Below are 23013 nucleotides of genomic sequence, written 5' to 3'. Positions count from 1 at the left end.
GTGAGCAGAGTTGGAGAAGAGATGTTATTCCAAAAATAATTTCAGTGAAAGTAAACCCAGCAATTATAGCCATCTCTTGCTTTAACATCTTAGAAATATGACATTTTTAATAGCACATATTTTTCAATTCAGCTTTACTATGGCTAAAGAACCAGATGGCAAAATCTTGACTAACTAGAATCCAAATAAGAACAAGTACTAAAGGAATTACAATTTTTGTATTCCGTCTTTAACAGCTAAAACTACAAAAACACAGATTCATCTCAAGTGTTTTACCAAAAAAAGCAATGTCTAGGGCCTTCTATGAAGTTAGTACAAATTCAACAAAATATCCCATACTTTCTACATCTACACTGCTAGAACTAAATGTTCTGAATAATTAAAGGGGCACTGTGCACTAGAATCATTAAAGGCTGTATTTCCCTAGAGCAGAAAACTGTGCTGATATAGTTTAAAAGGCTCAATAAGAGAGAAAAAGAAAAGCTTCTGGTAAAGTATAAAACAGATAACTATATTAATAAAGAATTGCTGTTAACTATAACAGGCTCAAGCAGTCTGGTGATCTTACGTTTTACCTTAAAGTCTGTTTTCCCGTTTTCAGCTAAAAAACTAGCTTAATTTGCTTGTTAATATAAAAGTCATTAAAAAGCCATTATTAATTAAGGAAAAACAGAAAGATGTCCAAACTTGAGCTTTAATTAAAGAAAAACATCAAAGTCCATATACAAATGTGGGAAATTGACATCTCTTTATTGCTCAAACATGTAGACACATGCATTTTAACACTTAATGAATCTCTTCCCACTCATTTAAATAATTCAGATATTTGGGATTACCTTTTCAGTAAGTTATGCAAATACCATTTTAAAGGAAACTATTCTAGAAGAGAGTAAAATGTAAATATTCTTATATATAATAAGAAAAATTCTTTCTTAAGCATTTATGTTTTAGAAAATCAGGGCATCTGCCTGGGCACAATGATTTGCTTCTCTATAATGACAATAACTGTAATAATGATACTACTTAGTGCATATATATTATGCCTGTATCTCAAGATCATCTTTGGTCTATTTTTTAGGAGCTCTCTAATGATTATTCAGTCTTCTCTTCAATGCAATATACGAAAGCATCATGAGAGAATCTCTTGCATAGCACCATTAAGAACTGTAACTCTTCAACTAGCTCTTCTCTAAGGATTCCTCTGCCAAGCTCTTATTTTCGTTTCATTATTTCTTTGTTCTCCTTGTCTAAACTATACACGAGTTACCCAGATTTTCCACTCTGGCCCCTTTCAATAAAGACTCATTTTGGCTCGACAAATTATTAGTCATCACCAGAGTCTAAAAATAAATTGTATTTTACAAATTCTACATGTTAAAATTATGTTCTATGGAACCTCCAAATTATTTCACGGGTCATACGCAGAACCTTCTTCCCGTAAGGTTTAGTGGATTTCACTTATCATTGATGAAAACAATTCCAGTTATTTTATGGGACTGTTTACTACCTAAGCATTCTTTACAGAGCATTCTTATTTTAGTAAGCTCAATCTACACACAGCACGTTTGACACAATGAATCCAGGCCCTGTAATGTGTCACATTCTAAGCCTAAATAAAACAAAATAAAACCCTACTGGACTCCTCCTTTATAACACAGAATACTTGTCATTTTATTTTGTCAGGGATTTATGGGTGCAAATTTCGATTTCAGAATTTCTAGCCACGAAGGTAATTTCCATTTCACTATTGGATACAGTGACATCAAACACAGCAAAGATCTTAACAGGCCAGTCAGGGGAGAACTATGTGGTATCTTCAAAGTGAGATGCCACTTTTGTGCAGTAAACTTGCGTTGACACCTTCTTGTTTGTACTGGAAGTCTGTACCGTACCTTCATTTGAAACCACGAGATAGCCCATTTCTCCAAGGTCTTACATAAATACTTAAATAGAATCGTGGCTGAACATGGATGTCTACATCAAGAGATATGACTAAAGAAAGAAGAAGAGATTCTGGATTATCCATCAACAAAAGGGGAAAGAGGTTCTATAGCTGAAGTACTCCGCCGTGGGTTAGTGTGTGTCTACCCGCGTCACCCGAACGCGCAGGAAGAGCGTCTACTTCTGAGCGGCAGTCTGCCTGTGCCATGACACATGGCTACTCACTGTTTGCAGCAAAGGTACACCTGATTCACAGGTAAAGGGGAAAAGAAAGCAGCAAGGAGAAAATTTCAGTTTCTAAGTAGCCGAGTATTCTGTTCATCTCAAAAGATGAAAGCAGGTATCTTTCATTGCACATTTTTGGTCTTAGAGGAAAGAAGGCCAAAAATATGTGATTTTCCTATTTGTGTTAATACAGCAGAGTTTTTCAAAGCCACTGCCAAGAATGGACTGGTTTTCTTACCTGCTTTTTCCATGCTTTAAGTTAAGGATGTCTGCCTCATTACAAACCTTGCTGGCTCCCTAGACTTTCTGTAGTCTGGCTTTGCTGTGATTAGTGGTCAAAACCTTTAATTACAGTATGTAGTTTGTGCAGCTGCCTGGAAATTGGTCTCGGGGTCAGTGGCTCTTCCCGTTCCCCTCTTTCCATTCTTTTGAAGCAATATTGCTGAACTGAAGGCATTGTTCCAGCTTTCTGGTGTGCTCTGTCTGCTGCACACTATGAATAGCTTTGCAATCACTCCAGCAATTGGTTCTTCAACTGCCTTTAGGTTGTCAATTGTAATTCATTGGCTCCAGGCACCTTTTCTCTTTTCATTCTCTTGAGGTCTTTTCTTATTTAATTTGCAATAATATTAGGGAATGTCTTCTTCAGACATGTCACTAATGTCTTCCTGATTATGAGGCTGGATGTACAGTTGACTTTCATATAAATGCCTGTTAAAATGTTTCAATATTTCCTTTATCTCTGACTTGTGATGACAATTGCTGTAGTGTCCTGTAAGGAATTTGGCTTAACCTTAGAGTCTTCTTTCTAAAGAATAATCCTCCTGGAAATATTCTCACTGGAGTTAATTCATGTAATTAGCTACATTCTGATAACTTTCCCAAAATATAATTTTTCATTTTTCCGGTAATTAAGTTTTCACAATTTCTTCCCATAACTATGCCCTCTTCTCTTTTTAGTTTATAAATTTGAGATCTATACAACTTCTGTAATTAGTTAACTAAGAAATAAAGGGTTCCGACTAGTTAGAAACCAATGCCTATGATTTCAGAGCCCTTCAGAGGACCCGGAGTTATTCCTCAAATATTGTTTTTCGAGATTATAGAACATTCCAACTATTCAAAGCGAGTTCCAATGCTTCTGTATTACAGGATTTTGTTTTATTTTTAGGAAAAAGCACAACCATCTCTTGATTTAGTAAGAAAAAACAAAACCTCTGTGCCTTATGTCTCAACTCCTTACTTCTGGATAAAACCCAGCAGGATAACCCCTTTCATTAGCCTCAGCCATCCCGGAGTAACCAAAGGTATTTTTAAGCAGACACTATGTAATAATAATAATGAAAATAATTATCATAATGATAATAACTAACGCTTATTGTGCTTTTTATCTTCAAAGCACCTTACTGACATTAACCATGTGTCTATTTTCAAATTCATTTAACTCGACAAATGTTTTATTAACTCTGTATACTATGCAATGTGTAGTAAACTGAGTTTTCTTTTCCAAATGAAATAAGTAAATAAATAAGTGGAACTAGGGCCAAGGAAATGATTCTGTAAACTTTTGCCTCAGAATCATTTGTTGGCTTTGTTGAATAAGAGTTTGTGAAAATTAATCTTTACAAAATACAAAATTGAAAAAAGGGTGACGTTTACCACTACGACCAAATACCTAGTGCTTCAAAAAAGACCCAGAAAGGAAAAAGTCAAAGTCTAATTGTGTAGTTATGATTCATTACTGTAAAATATCTGCATATCTACAGGAAAAAAAATTAAGTGTAAGAAATGAAAAAATCCTTTAAGTTTCATTAATGCAAAGCACTTTTATGATAAAACTAGATTTGTTCTTAATAAATTGAATGTACTGCTTTAAAACCATTTCAATTAGGTGCCCACCGAGCTTTATCATATACCGGAAAGAAAGAGCAAAAGTAAAAAGTTTGCTTTGCTAGCAACTGAAAATAAGCTCTACATACTTAAAATACAGGTAATTAATAAAAACATATTAAAGGAATACTATTCAGTCGCGCTGTCCTGCCACTTTCTAGGAGGGATTTGGGGAAGGAGACAGCAACCTTGTATAAGCCAGGTTCTCAAGTGGACAAACACAAGTACATAAAAATACAAGAAAACAAAGATGTGTAAATCTGGTAGCCAGAAGATTGAACCTTTGAGAACTATTACCAAGGCAGAGTGGTGAAATTTCACAGAAGATGCGATTTAGGAGTAATAGTCAAAGGTCAGGTTTGGTGTGGAGGACACAGGAGGCAGACTGGGTAGTTAAGGAATCTGGATGAAGCTGATGGCATTCAAGCCAGGAGGAAAGCACAGGCATGTACGTTAAGACTCCACCGTTGTACTCATTCCAACAACATATAATTAAGCACAGAGGCTTATACAAGCCAGAATTCCTGTCCTTCACAGAGCTTCCAATCTTGAGCGGTAGACAGAAAAGTTACAGGCAATTAATGCTGGTATTATGATTCGGTTATGCCCAGGATACCTTTGGGAGTCAAAAGGAAGACATGCAGCTCAGCCTTCAATGTTCAGGGAAACTTCTTTTTTTAAGATTTTATTTATTTATTTGACAGATTACAAGTAGGCAGAGAGGCAGTCAGAGAGAGAAGGGGAAGCAGGCTCCCTGCTAAGCAGAGAGCCCGATGCGGGGCTCGATCCCAGGACCCTGAGATCATGACCTGAGCCGAAGGCTTAACCCACTAAGCCACCCAGGCACCCCCCACGGAAACTTCTTGATGTCACCTATAATCGTTAGGTGGTTTTCCCAGGGAAAGAGAAGTAGCAGGCAGCAGCTAAACCTGACTGAGAAAAGAGAAGGGAATTTAATTATCAAGCACAGAACATAGGAGATCAGTGGTATTTCATCTGCTTCTAGAAGGAATTAGAAGATAGTACTGGTTTTTAACATGAGTTTCATGGAAGACAGGAAATCTGGATCGTAACTGTCTGTGTTTAGGAACGGGGGGAAGAGGGAGACCTGGGGATATGCACCATCAGGAAACGGAGAAGCATGGCAAAGGTGGGAGAACTGCGCAGCAAAATGTCTGGAGGTGGACGGTAAGTATGAGTAAGAATGGAAAGAGGTTCCAAAATTTGCCAGCCTTACATGAAACAAAGATACGCATGTGGCCGACTAAAGAGGAATGGAGGTTTTATAAGAGAACATAATGAATTCTTGTTTTATTTTTTAAATGTATTATACTTTGTTATCCAACCTAAATAATTTTCTCAACAGGATGGACCTTCCTGATGTAACTCTCATTAATGGGAATTTTATTAGTTTTCAGTAAACAGGGCACATTCTCATGATTACTGCTTGGTGCGTGCAAGAAATACAGGTCCACGAGATCCCTTGAATGGTAAGATCAAAACAGTTAGGTTTAGAATCAATGAAGTCAAATATGCAAAATCATTTTTTCAAGGAGTGCCTATTTAGTAAATACACGAATGTACAATGGAATATTGTTTTGGTATTTGCTAAAAGTTGCTCTTTAAAATATAAAAGCATCATTATTATAAATGTATCTAACTACTGAAATGATGGTTATTGTCAGCTTCTCGTGCACGTTAGTAAACACTTTCAGGAGACCACAGAGTCATTCCATGGAAAACAGACTTCCAGACCCTCTGATTGTTTCCCCAAGATTAAACTGTAACAGAGAAAAGTACATCTGTAAGGAATGCACAAAAAACAATTTGTATCTCATATCATTTTAGAATAAGTATACGTCCCACAAGGGACTTTTCAGACTGCTCACACAATAGGTATGTACACTGCTCTGTGGGAAATCCAACCAGTATTACAGAATGCTGCCAAGACACAGGTCAAGAAACTTGGAAGACTCCTAAGATTTAAAGTATATGACACTTTACAATCATTATTGTACGAACACACACACACACACACACACACACACACACACGTTTCTCTCCATATACGAAGTAATCATAAACCAAGCGAAGTATGTTACGTAACTTAAATGCTGCTTCGAATTTTCCTGTAAAAAAAATGTGTCATGTAAAAGCAGAGATGGTATTTGCTACTTCATAGAAATACCAAAACAAAACAAAACAAAACACACCGCTCCACTGTTAAGCAGTATGAATATAGAATGAAAAATTTAAATTAGAGTCTTACTATTCTACAGACAGTGTCCAAACATTTCAATCCTTCAAAATTCTCTGACCCTTTGTAGGAAGGAGAACAAGTATACAATTTAGAAATAATTACTTTTAAATACAAATTATACGTAAATGTAGTGGTCAAATAATATGAACTACATACTAGCAGTCTCTTCCAGAAGAGGTCTATAGACTAAGAAGGGAGAACTAGATAAAGTATTCCTGATACACTGAATATTGAAAAGTATTTTTCAAAAAACTATGAATATTTATAATCAAAACAAAACATGGGCTAAAAAAGCAATGTTTATATCATCGTAAAAATACTTGCAAATGCTCTTCTCGCATTTACATTTTGTTCTTTTCCAACAGAACACCACTTTCTATGTACATCACGGTAATGAACTGAATGACAATTTTAAGAAAATTGAGAAATGCCTGATCACAAATTTTAACCTTAATGTTGACATCCTAATCGAAAAGCTGGATCTTCCTGTGCTATAATTAATGAGCCATGGAACCAAGACAGTCATTTGACCCTATAATTGCACCTCAAAAATCTTTATTTCACAGTTTCCACATTCTTTAATATTTGACAGAGTTCAAAAATATTCGACAGAGTTGACTCATTATTTGATGTACTATTTCTTAAAAAATGAAATACTTTCGAAGTAAGGACAAGGACGAATATCCAATCAGACCAGACTGCTGGAAGGTTAAACAATTTCTTTCACATTAACAAAATGTGTCATTTTATAAGACATGGTAATGCCCAATGAAACAAAAATAAGCTTTCAAAAAGCTAGGAAGTAAAAGAGTCCCAATCGGCAACGTGTAGAGGGAAAACAGGATTACATTTATTGGCTACTATATCAACTTAACTTCTCATGAAATCCTCCTGATCTATTAAATAACTTCAGAACTGAAGTATGCTCTCCTATGGGAGTTGTAAAACAAATTAGATACAATTACAATTCAATACAAATAAAAAGCCAATCTATTTACCCTTAAGATGATTCTTGGTTTAGGGCTTTATTATTTCAATTGGACTAGAATTTTCCCTAAGGAATCACGTGGGCCCCTTGACTTAATTATAGATTTTTGTATTATACTTTCTATAGAGAAACATTGTTGATAGGAGTAAATTCTGGAAAACTGTGGTAACTACACCTCCCCAAAGTGAATACAATAAACATCTGTTGCAAGGACTGCTTGGCTCTCAGACAGTACCTAAAGGGTGTTCTTTTTCCCAGCGTTTTGCTGTTTCAAAAAAGATGATTTGTTAAGAAACGTGTTTCTACTATCAATTCTCAAAACGTAAAATCTTAAAATTCTAAGTGAAACACAGGTCATTACCAGGTTTATTACAGAAGGCAAACTATGCAATGTACAAGACTCCACTTGCATTCTAAAAGGGTAACAAAATAATTGGGCATGTTGCCCTCTGTCTGTGGGTTACAGAGTAATTTTAACCATTGTCTTCCTTTCTTAACTCCTTCTCTACACAAACATGGCAACACTCAGGGTAGAGGAGGGGACTAAATATACAATCTCCTGAGATTTTTATCCTCTGTTGTAATCCTAGTGATAACTCAGCTTTCTCCTTGGGATCTCACCAGCTTCTAAACTCAACAATATCCTGTTATCCTCATGAAGTGATAAATGAATTCTTAAAGTTTTACTCAAGTGACAGGATAAATAATTGCAAATTTTTTGCACAATGTATTAAGCACAAAATGTAATAATTTCAATGGGGGGGGGGGAGAATCAATAAGCCCTATGACTCCTTGTCTTTTCTTCACTGCATCAAAGACTTGTTCAGTGCTTTTGGTAAAGTGAATACATTTACCTTGATTCTGAAAGAACAAAATTTTGCCTCAGAATCACAGGAATTTTGCAAAGTAAAATCCCATCTCTTTTAGCACTTGGAAATTACACGGCATGCACACAAATTAGGTACAAATGAATAAAAATGTTTATAAGCAATAAGCATAGGGCATGTAATACCTTTATACTAAGGAAAGGAGGAGCAGTAAACAGATGACCAACTCTACACATACTTCTAATAACATGTAAGTTTGTTCATTTTTTAATCTCCTACCCCCTCTTCTACCCATGCCTCCTCCCAACAATTATGAGATTACCATTCATTAAAAGTTTAAGATTCAGTTTTTACAATTCCACTTTTATGCTAACTTATTAATAAGTCATTGTTTTAATCCCTAAAACATTTCTGGGGGTACTTCAACAAGGCACCGTAACAGTACTATACTGAGGAAATCTCTTTGTCTTTCAAGCACTGAGTAAAAAGAGGAAGCTTCCATTTCTTTTTCTGCCAAATCCCAAGTATAAGCACTTCATTATGTTTCGAGAAACGTCAAGATCTATAATCAAATTTGCCCGTGTCTTCAGTTAAAGCCTAAAATGTTAACATGCACCTGTATGTGTTTATGTAAATAACCATAGGGAAAATGCCTTAAACAGTCCTCAAAATGGCATTTGCAAATTCCATTACCAGCAAAAATTTTGAGGAAAATTCACTTAAAAGTCGATATAAATAGAAAGTCAAAGTCATCCATGTACCAATATATACAAGTTTTCAATAATTTTCAAATCATTTTCTACATTTACAGCCTCTGTCTCAGTAAAAGATGAATCATAAAAAGATATCTGCCTGTTTCCTATGAAAGGTAGCTAGCGAACACACACAAAGCATATTCCAGAGCAATTAACTGTTAAAAGCTTCCTTTCTTTGACATGACATTCAGTTTTTATGGAGGATTACCCTGAGTTGCGAATTTGATTTCAAGAAAACATCAGTTTCAATTTTATGATGTCTAAGAAAAAATAGTTTCTTAAATTGAAAAGCAAATAATAATAATAATAATAATTCAGCTCTTCTACATAACTTGAATAAAGGGATTTTAAGTTACAAGGTCACTTGTATATGTATCCATATACAGAGGTATTCCACATTACTTACATATAAAACGTTATAGTCTATTTGTATTCTTAATACATACCTGTATTTCCCACAATGAATCTCAGAACAATGCATTTTCAGCAAGTACCTTATAATTATAAACTAGTGTAACACTCATAACTATCCATCATTAGATACTATTACCTCCATTCTAGAGACAGAAAAACTGGTGCTGAGAAGTCAAAAGATTTACCCAAAGCCTTAAGAACAGATCAAGAAGGCACCACAACCCCAATGCTGAAGATCTGTGCATTAATGACTCTGAATAGATTTGCATTGCTTTGTTTTTATCTTAATCACTTAATATTACATAGATTTCACAAAATCTAAAAAGGAAAAAGGTGCTTGCTGGCCACTTAATGCTAAAGAAGCAACAGAGGATAGACCTGAGTTCTATTTAAGAAGAAACCCTTGATTTCTTTACTATTTTCCTAAAACTTAAATGAAAATTCTCTACATAGTACCCCTCTACTGCTTAGTACTGTCAACTCTGAAGTGAATTATCCAAAAATCATCCCACTCATTTAGTAAAAAACAAAACAAAACAAAACAGAAAACTGCCTTATTGCCATCTTACTGATGAGAAGACAAGCGAAGGAACAAAGCTCTTTGCAAGGGTCCCACATTAAATGTGAGAGAAATCTGGAGTTAGAACATCTTATGTCCTGTCCTGGACTCCTCATCCAATTTTTCAGACTACAGGGCAGCATTGTTCCTCTTACTCATCTTATTAGGAGTCACTAAAGGAAGCACACAATTTTCTGAAGCAGGGGAGAGAAACCTATTCTGAAAGTTACAGGCATAAAGGATACATGAAAAGTTTTGATTTCACTGTACTTAGGTTAAAATTCACTACAATTCAAGTTTTAAAAATTATTCACCTATCTTATTCCTTCAGTATCCACAAATCAGAAACTCTGCTGGGTGAGACACTGAATTCCTATCCCATCCCCAAGAACTAGACTCATGCTTTTATAGGTGAGATACAAGTTAAAAAATGAAATTAAATGGGGAAGATAGAGAATGGGTCCATATTAAAGCGTATTTGGTGGCACGGAACTTGCAAGATAAGACATCAATTTTCAGCCTGGCTGGTTACAGAATAGGACTCATTGCTTCTAGTCAACAGTGAGCATTTCAGAGGGACAAGAACATGACATTTGAGGGCAAGTGATGCATGGTAATACGCATGATGCATTCCTTGAAAAGCTGGAGAAAAGAATGAACTAAGGAAGCGGGCAGGGTAAAAAGTGTTCAATAACCAGGCCTTCAGATGAGAAAACAGATGAGAAAAATATTCAGATAAGTCCTCTAACTTTCGCTAAGCAGTTAAAAAAATAAAAAAATAAAAAAAACCCCACAAAAAACACAAAAACAAAAACTATGCTTTCCAGGTGGAAAAAGATATATAAATAATAATTTCTATAGATTGATACAGTCTTTTTCTACTTTCTCAGAAAATCACGGTTTCATGTGGAAAAACAACATAACCAGCATACCCCGAATTACAGGCAAGTTTTCAGATTCCAAAGCGGCGGCGGAAGTGCTACAAGACAAAGAGTTGTCAAGTTAATGAGACATACCTCTTGGACTGATCGAGCAGCTGGCTTGTCCTGATGATTGGCCAATATTAAAAAGGGTAAAGTGCATAACTGTGGGTGCTGAAGAGCTGAATGCAGTTCATTTCTAGCAGTTTCTAAATCATCTTCTGAAGAGGCACTGTCTAAGACAAATATTACCCCTTGAGATCCTTGGTAGTAGCGACTCCAATATTTCCGGATATTATCAGCCCCTGTCAAAAACAAAACAAATTCTGTTTTTAAAAAATAGGTTTCGGAAACTGAGAGAACACTGAACAGTACTGTTGGGCACACCCAACAGTGATTCCTACTGGAAACCAGTGTAGCTTTTTAAAAATTAAGTGCAGAAAACATGGCTGATGAGAAAAAGGCATGAGAGCCAACAGGTGGATATGGCCTTGAAGAATACCGCCAGAGTTGAGGAGTCATCCTTCATACTTTTCTTATCAAAATATGGGAGAAAAGCCAGGATACTTTCTAGATCAAAACTCGAAATGTTTTCAGCTTTTGCTTACTAGCCTTAAATAAACTCCACTCTTTATAAATTGAGTTTGAGCCTAACTCAGAGAGCAGTGTAACCTAGCTGTTCAGAGAGGATTTCTTTCCCCCAGACAACGAAAACTAGCTTGATATTTTCTAAAAGAACTACTTGCTGATCAGAGCAGCCTTGTTTAATTCCATCTAGAAAGTGAAAACTACTAGCACAATACCTTCATGTACCAAAGTGTTGCAATTTGTGATGAATTAAAATCTTGATACATTTGCATAAACTGATTTGGCAATGAGCATCCTCATGGCCTTGGTATGATTGGGTGTTTACAAAAAAGACACTGAGATTCTCATCAGCCAGGGCCATATCTTATTCTTCTCTGGATTCCCAATATCCAACATAATATATAACTTGAAGCTCAGTACAGGAATGAGGGAAATGAGGGAAGGAGGAAGTGAAATTATACACTAATTAGGCCTTATGGATTTTGAGACCAAAAGACCTGGAGAGACAGTCCAGTCCAACTGTCTTGAGGAAATTGGGGCCAAGAGAGGTGGAGTAATCCCCATTCACGTGTCTAGTCAATCACAAAACTGAGATTTGCATCTGAGTAGACAACCTCTCCAGCATTCCCCACTACATCATGATGACTGCTTCCTTTACTTTTATTTGATTCATGAACAGCATCGGCAGTGTGTATGGGTGGGGTGGGAAATGGGGAGTTTAGGCTTATTGGTTATACAATGAAAATCAGATGAAGATATGTTATCATTTTAGTGCAGATGATCAAATCTTAACCAGTTAGTAACTACATGTTGGCCATCCATTGAATATTTAGCTCCTATGTTGAATATACTGCGCTAAGTGCTAGGGGTACAGAGGTTAAGGACTGAAGCTGGCATGCACTAACTGGCAAGGGCCAAATGTGTGCATCTCTTTCCAACTCTGTGTTCAAGGATATCATACTGGAAGCTCGAAACTGGACAGGGTGGGAGTATTTTCACCATCAAAATTAACGACAGCTATCATCGGGTCTTTTCTTCCCCTGAAGGCCAACACACCACTGGCTGACACATTAAGAAGCCCACATTTTTCTGGAAGAATAGGAAAAAAAATAATAATAAAAGAATAAAGCACTGTGATAGAGGTAGTCCTTAAGTGGGATGAGAGCACCTCAACTGGACTGGGTGATTCTCTTCAAAAACAGCACTTACCAAACACCTACCATTTACTAAACACTTTCTACATTCCAGGCACAGTGCTAGGTGTTTCCAAAAGAAGAGCTCATATAATTCTTACAACTACCCTAAGAGGGAGGTGTAAATGACTCAGGGTTTAAAACTAATTTTCAGGTTTTTAAATCCAAGGTATTTGTTATAATACCTTGTTGAAACAACCAGCTATGTCATAAGACCAAGGACACTTAATGCTGAGTAACCTTCAGTATGTAAAGATACGGGATGTAAATAGAGGTGATGCAGATCAGGTAACATCCAACCAAGAAAGCAGAACAAAACAAAGCCCAAGGAAGAAAAAAATTAAGCCAGAGATTATTTAAGATAGGTAGGTAGTTGCGTAAGTGATGGCTGAACTAAGAAAACAGAGGCACCGAAATTAGCAACACCTTAGTCCAGGTTCCCTAGGAACAGAGTCTGAGATGGCATTTCTCGAACGCCTAATTACAGACAGTACTATCAGGAGAAACCAGGAGTGAAAAAAGCAAGCTAGAATTGGGAAGGAGCTAGGCAAAGATATGGTTTCAAAAAAAATCTAACCTCAGCTTGATCCAATGAGGAGCTCTAGAGTAGGGACTAAACCACAGAAGTTGTCCAGTCCAAAGGCAGTGGGGCTGGGCTGCTATACTCCTGTACAGTCATTGGCTATGAGCCACCCCTAGGGAACAGGAGGGGGTAGGGGTGTGATCTCATACTCTCCCAGACATATCGGGTTGAGGCAATTACGGTCAGCCAAGGGCAGGCCTCTGGAGAAGGGTACAGGTGTGAGTCATTAGCAGCCAATACTCGCAGCAGCTGGGAGATGGATGCACTGGCCCAGTAAAGGAGATCTGGGTAGGATACCAACAGCATCTGCTACAAGCTACATCCAGACATTATCCATATGCTAGAGAACCATCCATAAGCTTGAGGAGCAAAAGGAGCAGCAGTGTTACCTGATGGTAAATGTTTAAAACAAAAACACTGTGCTTGAACATATCCGTACATAATTTATTACAAATTTTACTAAAGGATGTGTAGCACACAATTTCTAATATATGCAACATGCTTTACTGTAAATTCCATAGAGCTCATTAATGCTCACAAAATGGTTCCATGATTTTGCCCCTCTTGTATCCATAGTCAACCAACAGTTGTAATTGACCAAGTACAGTTCTAAAATAAATGTTGATTGTGCTAAGTGTTTTACATGTATCAATTCATTTACCCTTGGCAATCTTAAGAGGCAGATAATCTTATGGCTCTCATTTTATCAATAATAAAACTAAGACCTGAAACAATTACATAATGCGACCAAGGTTACCCACCTAAAATATATATTTAGGTCTAATGGGATTGAAATAGAAGGATCATTGACTGGGAAGGTGATAAAACTGAACAAAGAACTATTACACATAAGCCAAGGGCAGGCGGGAGGAGGGTGGGAAGCAACCTATTAGAATAAAAGGTACTAAGTGCCTATGTATATTAATTCTCAGAGTAGGAACATGTCCAAGAACATTTCCAGCCAATTAATTCAGTGAATAGTGTTATGAAGTACTATTCTATACAAGTCACTGAGCAGGAACCTGTAAGAAATATTTAAAAATCCCTTATTCCCTTTAGATCAAATCCTCAAATTCTGTCAAGTAGTAAGAACTACAATAAGGCCTGTAAATACAGTAGAGGGCATCAACGTGGCCATAGCATTAAGACAGTGTGCAGAGAATCAAGTATAAAGAGAAGAATACTGGTTGCAGGTTTCCATGGAAGTTTTCCATTGGAAATAGGTGGGACATATTCAAAATCCAACTCATGAGGCTCATCTCTTTCACCAAGAAACTATTTCCATCTGCCACATTTAGGAGCACATAAGACACTTGAAAATAGGTGTCTGAAAGAGACAAAATGATGGTGAGTCCAACGACTGTGTTGGTGGAAACACACCCAAAGAGAAGTGTCACAATTTTTTTTTAAAGACTTTATCTGACAGAGAGAGAGCTCAGTCAGGGGCAGGGAGAGGGAGAGGGAGAGGGAGAGGGAGAGAGGGAGAGAGGGAGAGGGAAAGGCAGGCTCCCAGCTGAGCAAGGAACCAGATGCCAGGCTCAATCCCAGGACCTGACCTGCGATCATGACTTGAGCTGAAGATAGAAGCACAACCAGTTGAGTCACCCAGGCACCCGTAAATGTCATAATTTCTTAAAATGTCCCATCTATGACATAGTATGTGAATAATAAATTATTAATAGTGCAAAGACCCTTTTCTTTAGTCTGCTACCACACAGCTATCTGCCCAATCTTAGCATGTCTGATGTTCATCACAAACATTGGGCTTGGAATGCAGCATTCCAGTTCAGCCTTTTGCCAAGTGGCTTTGGTCAGCAGTAGCCTGAACCTAGATTAGGACCCAGGAAACCAGCAGTCGAGTAAAGGGTTACATAAAGTTGGTCTGTCTGGCCGAGCGGATCTTAGTTAAGCCACCAGATTAAAATGAGAGATGAACAGGTCATTAACCTAGCTGCCAGATGCTTTGAGAAGTGAGCCTAACTGGGAAAATTTGGAACTCCTATTTGATGTCCGCATCCCAATATTCCTCATCTATGAACCAAGTCCAAAGGGAATAACATAATGCAGGATATCACATCTAACAGTGGTCTGGGGCCACTCATTTTAATGACTGAAGAGGGCATGTGTTCTGTCACTTAAATTGTTATATAAAGTCACTTAAATTGTTATATAAAGAGGTTAAACACTCAACTCAAACCTGGCCTATATTTTGTACACTGATTAAAAAATAAACAGTATCTTAAGAGTAGAGAGGGTTTGACACTGCCTCACTAAATGTTGTAAGGAGCCGGTAATCTAAGAGGTCATTCTGAGAGCCAATCAACCAGGAGAACCTGGTTTAAGCCACTACAAGAGGAAAGATAGAAGACAGGAGCACAATGTGTCTTCATTATGCAAGGTTCTTTTTAAAGGCACACTACAGCCACTACGGACAATTTTTCTATGGTACATTATGGACAACTATGGAACATTCTCTTAGTATTCATTAATTCATCTAACAATTATTGAGCGCCTGGTACCATCCCAGGTGCTGGGGACACAGTAGCAAACAAAACAGACAAAAACTTCCGTCTTCATAGTGTTTACATTCTTCACCAGCAGGGCTGGCCTAGCATTATAGAGGTTAAAAATGCCAAGTATTTGTTTCCCAAGTTCTCTCTTACAGCATGGACAGATTATTCAGTTCTAGCAAACTGGGACTCAACTAAGGTCTGCTGGGAGCTTCTGGAAAAAAAATGTGTCCCTCAACAAAAAGAGAGATGCCCAAAGACAGCCACCTCTCTCTCCTCCTTTTTTATTTCATTAGGTGATAAGATGATGATCTATACTGTGTTAAACTTCTAGCAATCTTGAAGGAGACACACCAAAACACTGAGGATGTCAGAATGCGTAACGACAGAAAGAGCTTGGGTCCTTCAGAACACTGCTGAGCAGCAGTACCAACCACCAACAGTGTAAGAACCCCTTAGTCTGGAGTACAATAAATGTCTATTATTTAAGGCAATTTTAGAAGACTATTGTTATTTTGCAGCCCCAAAAAAGGCTTAGTTTCCTTAAGTTTTAAGGCCGTAAATAAGTTTCTTACAGGAGTTGTTCTTTGAGAGATAGACTCAATGAGCTAAAAAACCAAAACCCAACCAATGAACAAAAAACAAAACAGGGATATACAGAAGTCAACAATAAACACAGTCATTCAAAGTTGTCCCTATGGGGGAGTGGGCAGGAGGAAGGCTGTTCTTATGGAAAATCTCATCTCCAGACCAGTGATATCTAACTAAACTTTTTGTGATAAAGTAATTTTTTTTAATATTTTATTTATTTATTTGACAGAGAGAGATCACAAGTAGGTGGAGAGGCAGGCAGAGAGAGAGAGAGAGAGGAGGAAGCAGGCTCCCCGCTGAGCAGTGAGCCTGATGTGGGGCTCGATCCCAGAACCCTGGGATCATGACCTGAGCCGAAGGCAGAGGCTTTAACCCACTGAGCCACCCAGGTGCCCCGATAAAGTAATTGCTTATCTATGCTTTTCCGTACAGTAGTCACCAGCCACAGTGGCTACTGAGTACATAAAATGGCGGCCAGTGCAACTTTATTTAAATTTACTTAAATCTGAAGTTCAGACGCCACACATGGCTGATGGCTACTGTACTGGACAGTACGTTCTAGATAATTCTCTCACTTCTTGCTGACTGCTAGAAACCCCTAAGGCAAGCCAGTTAGAGATCTAATCCTATCTCTGAGAAGAAAACCAGGTAGCTGTGCTGCTGGAAGAGCCGGTGTGGTCAGGCCAATCCAGAGATGGTTTGCTGAGGGGCTCTGTGTAGCTAACCAGGCTCAATGAGGGCATCCACAGTGCTCAGTCACCCTGTTGTGACACACAGAGTGAGGCTGAGGACTCAAGACTGTCTTGTCTTTCCATCCTCTTACCACAGTCTTAAGAAAATGAAGGAGAATAAGATTATTTTCCCTCTGGAAAACTTAATGAGATTGGAGAACCCATAAAGGATGCCAATTTTGGAGAATTTTAATTGCAAATTAATGCTTCAAATCTTAGTGAAGGAGGACGTTTCCTCGGAACGAAAGTCACCTCAGCAGTATTATTTTAAGAAGAATGGTTTCCAGCATGGGGAGAAAATGTGCAAAGAGCAGGACAGGAGATATGACAGAAAAGTAATACTTCTAAATTCTTTTTTTACCCGTCCCATCTGCGGAGTCTTGGGTCTTTCTGAAGGGTGGTTCCTTTCAATCTTTTCACCTTCTCTATATCAAACCCACTCAATCTGCTTTTAAAAACTGAAATACTAAGAGTTTGGGAGAACTAAGACATATATATCTAAATTCAAACTTTTGTTATGCACCTCCCCCCCAACACACCCACCAAAAAGCCAAAATATTTTAAATTAAGCCCTCTTTAAATGGTCAATACAAAGTATAAAAATGTGAAGATTCGAAGTCACATTCTCCTAAGGGAGATGTATTGTCCTCTAGATAATTAAAAAAAAAAATTTAGAAAAATGTATGAAAAACAAAAGTGTGGTCTGCCTGATGGGAGGAGAACCACTACCAAACAGGATGAACCGTTGAGCTGAGGGAGACCACAGTCCTCAGGCTCACAGGGAGATGCGCTGAGAACACCCAGGTAGAATATAAAAGACCATCAACACACAGTCGTCACCCACCCCCGCCTCACCAACATATTACATCACATCTAACCTTGTAAAGGTGTTTATATCCATCACCTCACTTAACTTTTTAGGAGTTATTATCCTTATTTAATGGATGAAGAAACTGGGACAGAAAGTTGAAGCATTTTCCTCCATACCCAGCTAATAAACAGCAGATCCAGGACTCAAATTCTGGACTGACTCCAAAGATCACGTATTCTTCTCTACTACATGGCGCTGTTTCCCAGAGAGTTTAAGAGGCTCCAGTGAAAGGGAGAGAAGAGGAGCAAAGGCATTCCAGTGAGGAGGGCATGGCTGGGAGTACAAGCTAAGAGGAAACCAGGAGTGGGTGGGTGGGGCACAGTGCAGAGAAGGAGCAGGAGATGACTCAGCTATGACAAGTAATGGCCAGTGTGATGGCTTTGCAAGCCAGGCAGTGTCTGGGCATGGGGTAGCAGTAAATGGAGAATTACTACAGGGCCCGGGAGACACTACTGGGGTAGTCTTGTCTTGCTTAAGGGCCTTGTTGATTGCCCATTAGCTGTTAGTACTTAGGGCAGACAGTACTCCGTACCTACCAATAGCTGGGCTTCTTCCAGTCCTAAAGTGCCAAGTCTCTAGATTTCATAAACCTTAAAAATGAATACTCTCAAATTAACCAAAAAAAGCGGAGGGGGGGGGTGCCCGGGTGGCTCAATCATTAAGCGGCTGCCTTCGGCTCAGGTCATGATCCCAGGATCCTGGGACTGAGCCCTGCGCTGGGGTCCCTGCTTGATGGGGAGACTGCTTCTCCCTCTGCCTGCTGCTTCCCTACCCCTGACAAATTAATTAATTAATTATTATTTTTTTAAATCTAAAAAAAGTTTTTAAAAATTTTTTATTAACATATAATGTATTATTAGCCCCAGGGGTACAGGTCTGTGAATTGCCAGGTTTACACACTTCAAAGCACTCACCATTAAAAAAAAAAAAATTTTTTTTTTAAATGAATACTCTTCACACTCCAGGGCATATAGCTAACTGCATTGCTTGAAAAAGATTCGCTTATGAAGGTATTCCTGTATTTATCAGCAATACAATGTCTTAGGGAGAGGTAAAAATAATGTGGGCAAGAAAGAAAAAGAGTTCTTCCTTCTCCCAAAGGATCTAAGAGAGTCCGTAAAGGAAACAGGTCAACAAATAGTTTCTGCCCTATTTTGGGTTCCCCCAGTGCAAAGAGTTTATTCAAGTGGTGACTACAGAAAATACTAGTGGCAGAGTGAGGAAGTGGGAGAGGGAGAGAGACAGCCCACAAAAAGGAGCTATCGAGACAGCAGCCACTGTGGGTAGCCTGAACTGACTCAGGCTAGAGCTGGGAGCCAGGCACCAGTGACAAGGCATTTGGGGACTCAGGTACCTTAGCGGTTGCTTGAGGAGGACTGCACATTATTTTCCTAGCACCTCTAGCTTTGCCAAGACACTGAGGTCTCAATAATTCTTAAGAGCGAAGGGCCTGAGACCCCACAGGGATTTTAGAGCTGTACATGCTTGTTATCTTTAATATGCAAAAGGGACCACTGGGATCCACTAAAACTGAGGCATATTTGGAGCTATTTTCCAGCAGAAATAAACGTGTTACACTGAACTATCTTTACGCTCACCCTATCTCCTGTCCAAAGATAGGTCAGCCAGAGTTGGGAGCACAATCGCAAAATTGAGAGGTCTATATAGGAACTGGACTAATCTCCTTGGTCTCATTATGTTGGAACGCTAACCCAGTGGTCACGCGCTTTAGGACCTAGAAAGGTTATTACAACACGTGCAGCCTTGGAATCTGAACTTCAAATAGTACATCCCCAGGAAATTCGGAAGCAGGCGCTCCTCAGCCTATCTTTTATAAAACAAAATGCCCAACACTATACCAAAGCCGATATACCAATTGCCGTCTTCTCACGTTATCCTGCCCCTCAACAAGGATTCTGGATGTCCGGGTTACTCAAAGCACAACTGTACATCCTTACATTCACCGGCAAGTTCTAAGTCCTGTACATGAGGACTCCGCCGCCACCTGATCCCTTGTCCTCCTCTACGTTCTCACTCTACTCCACACCCTCAACCACTTTCCATGTGGACCACCAGAACGGCCTTCTACCTGGTCTCCATGCTTCTGTCCTTACAGTGCTCTGATGACATTACTAACTGAACCAGGACACCAGCTCAGGCTCTATCACCACTCTGCCCAAAAACATCAAATGCCTATAAAACTTGGAATCCCCAAACGACACAACTTAGCATTTACAGTTCTCTGCGATATGGCTCCAAGGGCCATTCCTACCCTGTCTCTCTGTTCCTCTCCTTGTACCCTCTGGGAATGCAACTCGCTTCCTCCCAGACCAGACCAGGTTTCCCCTGCCGCACCTTTGGTTGTGTTATCCGCACCCCCCGCCCCCCAGAGTTCCTGCCGTGTTCATTCTCCCCTCGGCTCCTATACAGGCAAATCACCACCTGCCCTGCATGGGCCAGGTCACTGATTCTACCAAGCCTTCCAGCAGTCTTGGAGCCCTAAAGAAGGTCTCAGAAACTTTTAATCTCTTTCTCTCGGTGCTCTTTATAAGACATTCTGCCCTGCAGCAGAGTTATCCGAATGTACAATTCATCTTTCCGGTTACACCCAAAGAGCCACCTGGGAGTTTGGTGCCTTTGGGTGCCTCATTCATTTTCACACTTTCAATGCCTTTAACAGTCTTACACAATCACTGCTTTTTCCATGAGTTAGTTAATCTTTTGCACGTTTACTCAGTTTTCTCACATGCAGAATGTACAATTCACCCCACAAAGCATTTTATGGTACAGAAATAAAGGGTCTTCTTGGTGGACGGTGGTTGTTCGCTGGCTCACTGTTCATTAGCACGTGGTTGTTACATTTCTGGCACATGGTTCTGCAAGGAATTGCTCACCTGACATTTTTGGTGTAAAAAAATCTTTAATTCCTCATACTCAAGAAAATTACACTCTATTCACAGCTTTTTGCCTTTCTCAGAGCTCTGTTTTAGTACTGGGAAATGTGCAGCCCTACGGGTGTGTGTGTTGAACAATGCACAACAGACAGCATAACCCCACACTCCTTGGGATCGGTCAGCCTGTCCTGATGCCCCTCAGAACAAGCAGCTCTGAGAAACTGCAATCGTAGGGGGAAAAAAGCTGTGGGAAGAGTTGTGGGGAAATGTTCCCTTCTGTACTCCCATAAAAGCCAAGGGCCTACTGCCTAGAAGACCCACAAAACCAAGGTGATCACTATGTACATGGCTCCAAATGTTTACTAAGCAGCAAATTCCTGGGCTATTGGACTAACACAAAGAGCAAAAGGCAAATTTTGTAGTATTCTGGAAAATCTGGTGCCCAGACTAGGAAAGCTAGTCTGGGAACAATTTTGTTGCAATTGCCATTGACTAAAGCAACAAATTGGGAAGAGCCACAATGAGAATTTTCTGGCTGAAATGAAAAGCGTTCATTCCATACTTGGGGTGAAATACAATCTTTTAATACTGTGGAAAGGCCATGCCATTCTAGCATAGCTTACCAACTGCCACTCCCCCCACCCCGTACCTTTTTTTTTTTTTTTAAAGATTTTATTTATTTATTTGACAGAGAGAGAGAGAACATAAGTGGGCAGAGAGGGGGAAGCAGTCTCCCTGCTGAGCAGAGAGCCCAATGCGGGGCTCGATCCCAGGACCCTGAGATCATGACCTAAGACGAAGGCAGAGGCTTAACCCACTGAGCCACCCAGGTGGCCTATCCCCCCAGTACTTTTTATTATAAAGTTTGACAACAACCATGTGACAAAATTGACAAATAACATAAAGTTCTAGATGAACATAAATTCACAGCCCACAGAAAAAGTTTACAACCATCTAATGTCTCATCCTACATAGCAATAAAGAATAATTAGGACAATAGATTACAAGCTTTGACCTTCAAAGGTAGAACATTAGGCTCTTACTCTAACTGTAATTTCTATTCTGTGATTAATTTGACCTCAAAACATTACTAATAACCTACTCATGTAATAAAACCCTAAGGGAATTCTGCTTGGTCCACATTTATTTGATCCCACTCACATTTATCCTTTTGTCTTTTAATACTGTCTTTTTTTTTTTTTTTTTTTTTTTTTTTTTAAGATTTATCTATTTGAGAGAGGTGGGGAGAGTGTGTGTGCACATAAGCAGGGGAAGGGAGAGGCAGAGCGCTTAGCAGGGAGCCCAATGGGCGGCTCGACCTGAGGACCCTGAGGACCCTGAGGACCCTGAGATCATGACCTGAGCAGAAGGCAGACACTTAACCAACTGAGCCACCCAGGTGCCCCAATACTCTGTCATTTTTCATGTAAATGCTTATCACAACTCGTAAAGGGAGATTTGTTTTCTCTCATGGACTCCTCCCTTCTGTTCTATTTGTTGCCACCCTATGGATTATACAAGTTCGGCAAGGGTCCATGTTTAGGTTTAAACATAAAAGAATAAGTGGGGAAAAAAAGGCTAATATACATTATAATCTGAATTGTATAATTAGACAAGTCAATGTACTTTACAAATCATAAATAGGGGCAATTGTCAGTCTAGGAATCACATGCTCCAAAACTTTTGGAAGGCTCCAATTTTTTTCAGGATTTGGCACACACAATTTTCTTTGAAAATAAGGCAAGCACTGGAGTTGGGTTTAGTCATGAAAGGCAGCTTTGCTGGGATAGGAGGTAGGACAGTGGAATGATTAGCATGGACCCTGAAGTCAGACTCACTGGGTTCAAAATCTAGTTCCACTATGTCATCTTAGTAAACCTCAGATAATTGGCTTAGTTGTTCTAAGCCTTGGGGATTCCTTTTGATAAAAGGGAAAAATAAAAATGTACCCAATAACAGTGTTGGGATTAAATGAGATAACTCATTTAGCACAGCGTTTGGTATATTCTATCTATTCATTAAGTGTAGTTATTTTGTTACTGTTTCTATTATCTCTGGACCACCATTTAGCCTAGAACTTAACTGAACCACACAGGGTTCTAACCTGGGTTCTAAGGCCTGGAAGGAAAAGCCCAGAAACCCGGCAAAGGAGAGGACATTCCTCTGCAATTTCCAGGAGAGCCAATGCTATAAAAAATAAAACACGTTTTTACTTGAGGTGGACCCTTTCTTCTTTATCCTGTATCTCCCATAGCCTCTAGTACTTTATATTG

General features: G+C 39.0%; 1 protein-coding gene across 1 annotated transcript in view; it reads right to left on the bottom strand.

Moving 5' to 3' along the window:
- The window catches only part of LOC111141120 (ADP ribosylation factor like GTPase 15), a 402680-nt gene that overhangs the window by 190540 nt on the left and 189127 nt on the right, over window positions 1–23013 (bottom strand). Inside the window, exon 4 of the mRNA XM_022493466.1 lies at window positions 10876–11084. Coding sequence (XP_022349174.1) covers window positions 10876–11084 — 209 coding nt within the window. The remainder of the gene's footprint in view (window positions 1–10875; window positions 11085–23013) is intronic.

Source organism: Enhydra lutris, unplaced genomic scaffold (genome assembly GCF_002288905.1).
Source record: "Enhydra lutris kenyoni isolate GAN:26980312 unplaced genomic scaffold, ASM228890v2 scaffoldscaffold5, whole genome shotgun sequence".
Taxonomy (NCBI): domain Eukaryota; kingdom Metazoa; phylum Chordata; class Mammalia; order Carnivora; family Mustelidae; genus Enhydra; species Enhydra lutris.
This window is presented reverse-complemented; position numbering and strand designations above follow the sequence as displayed.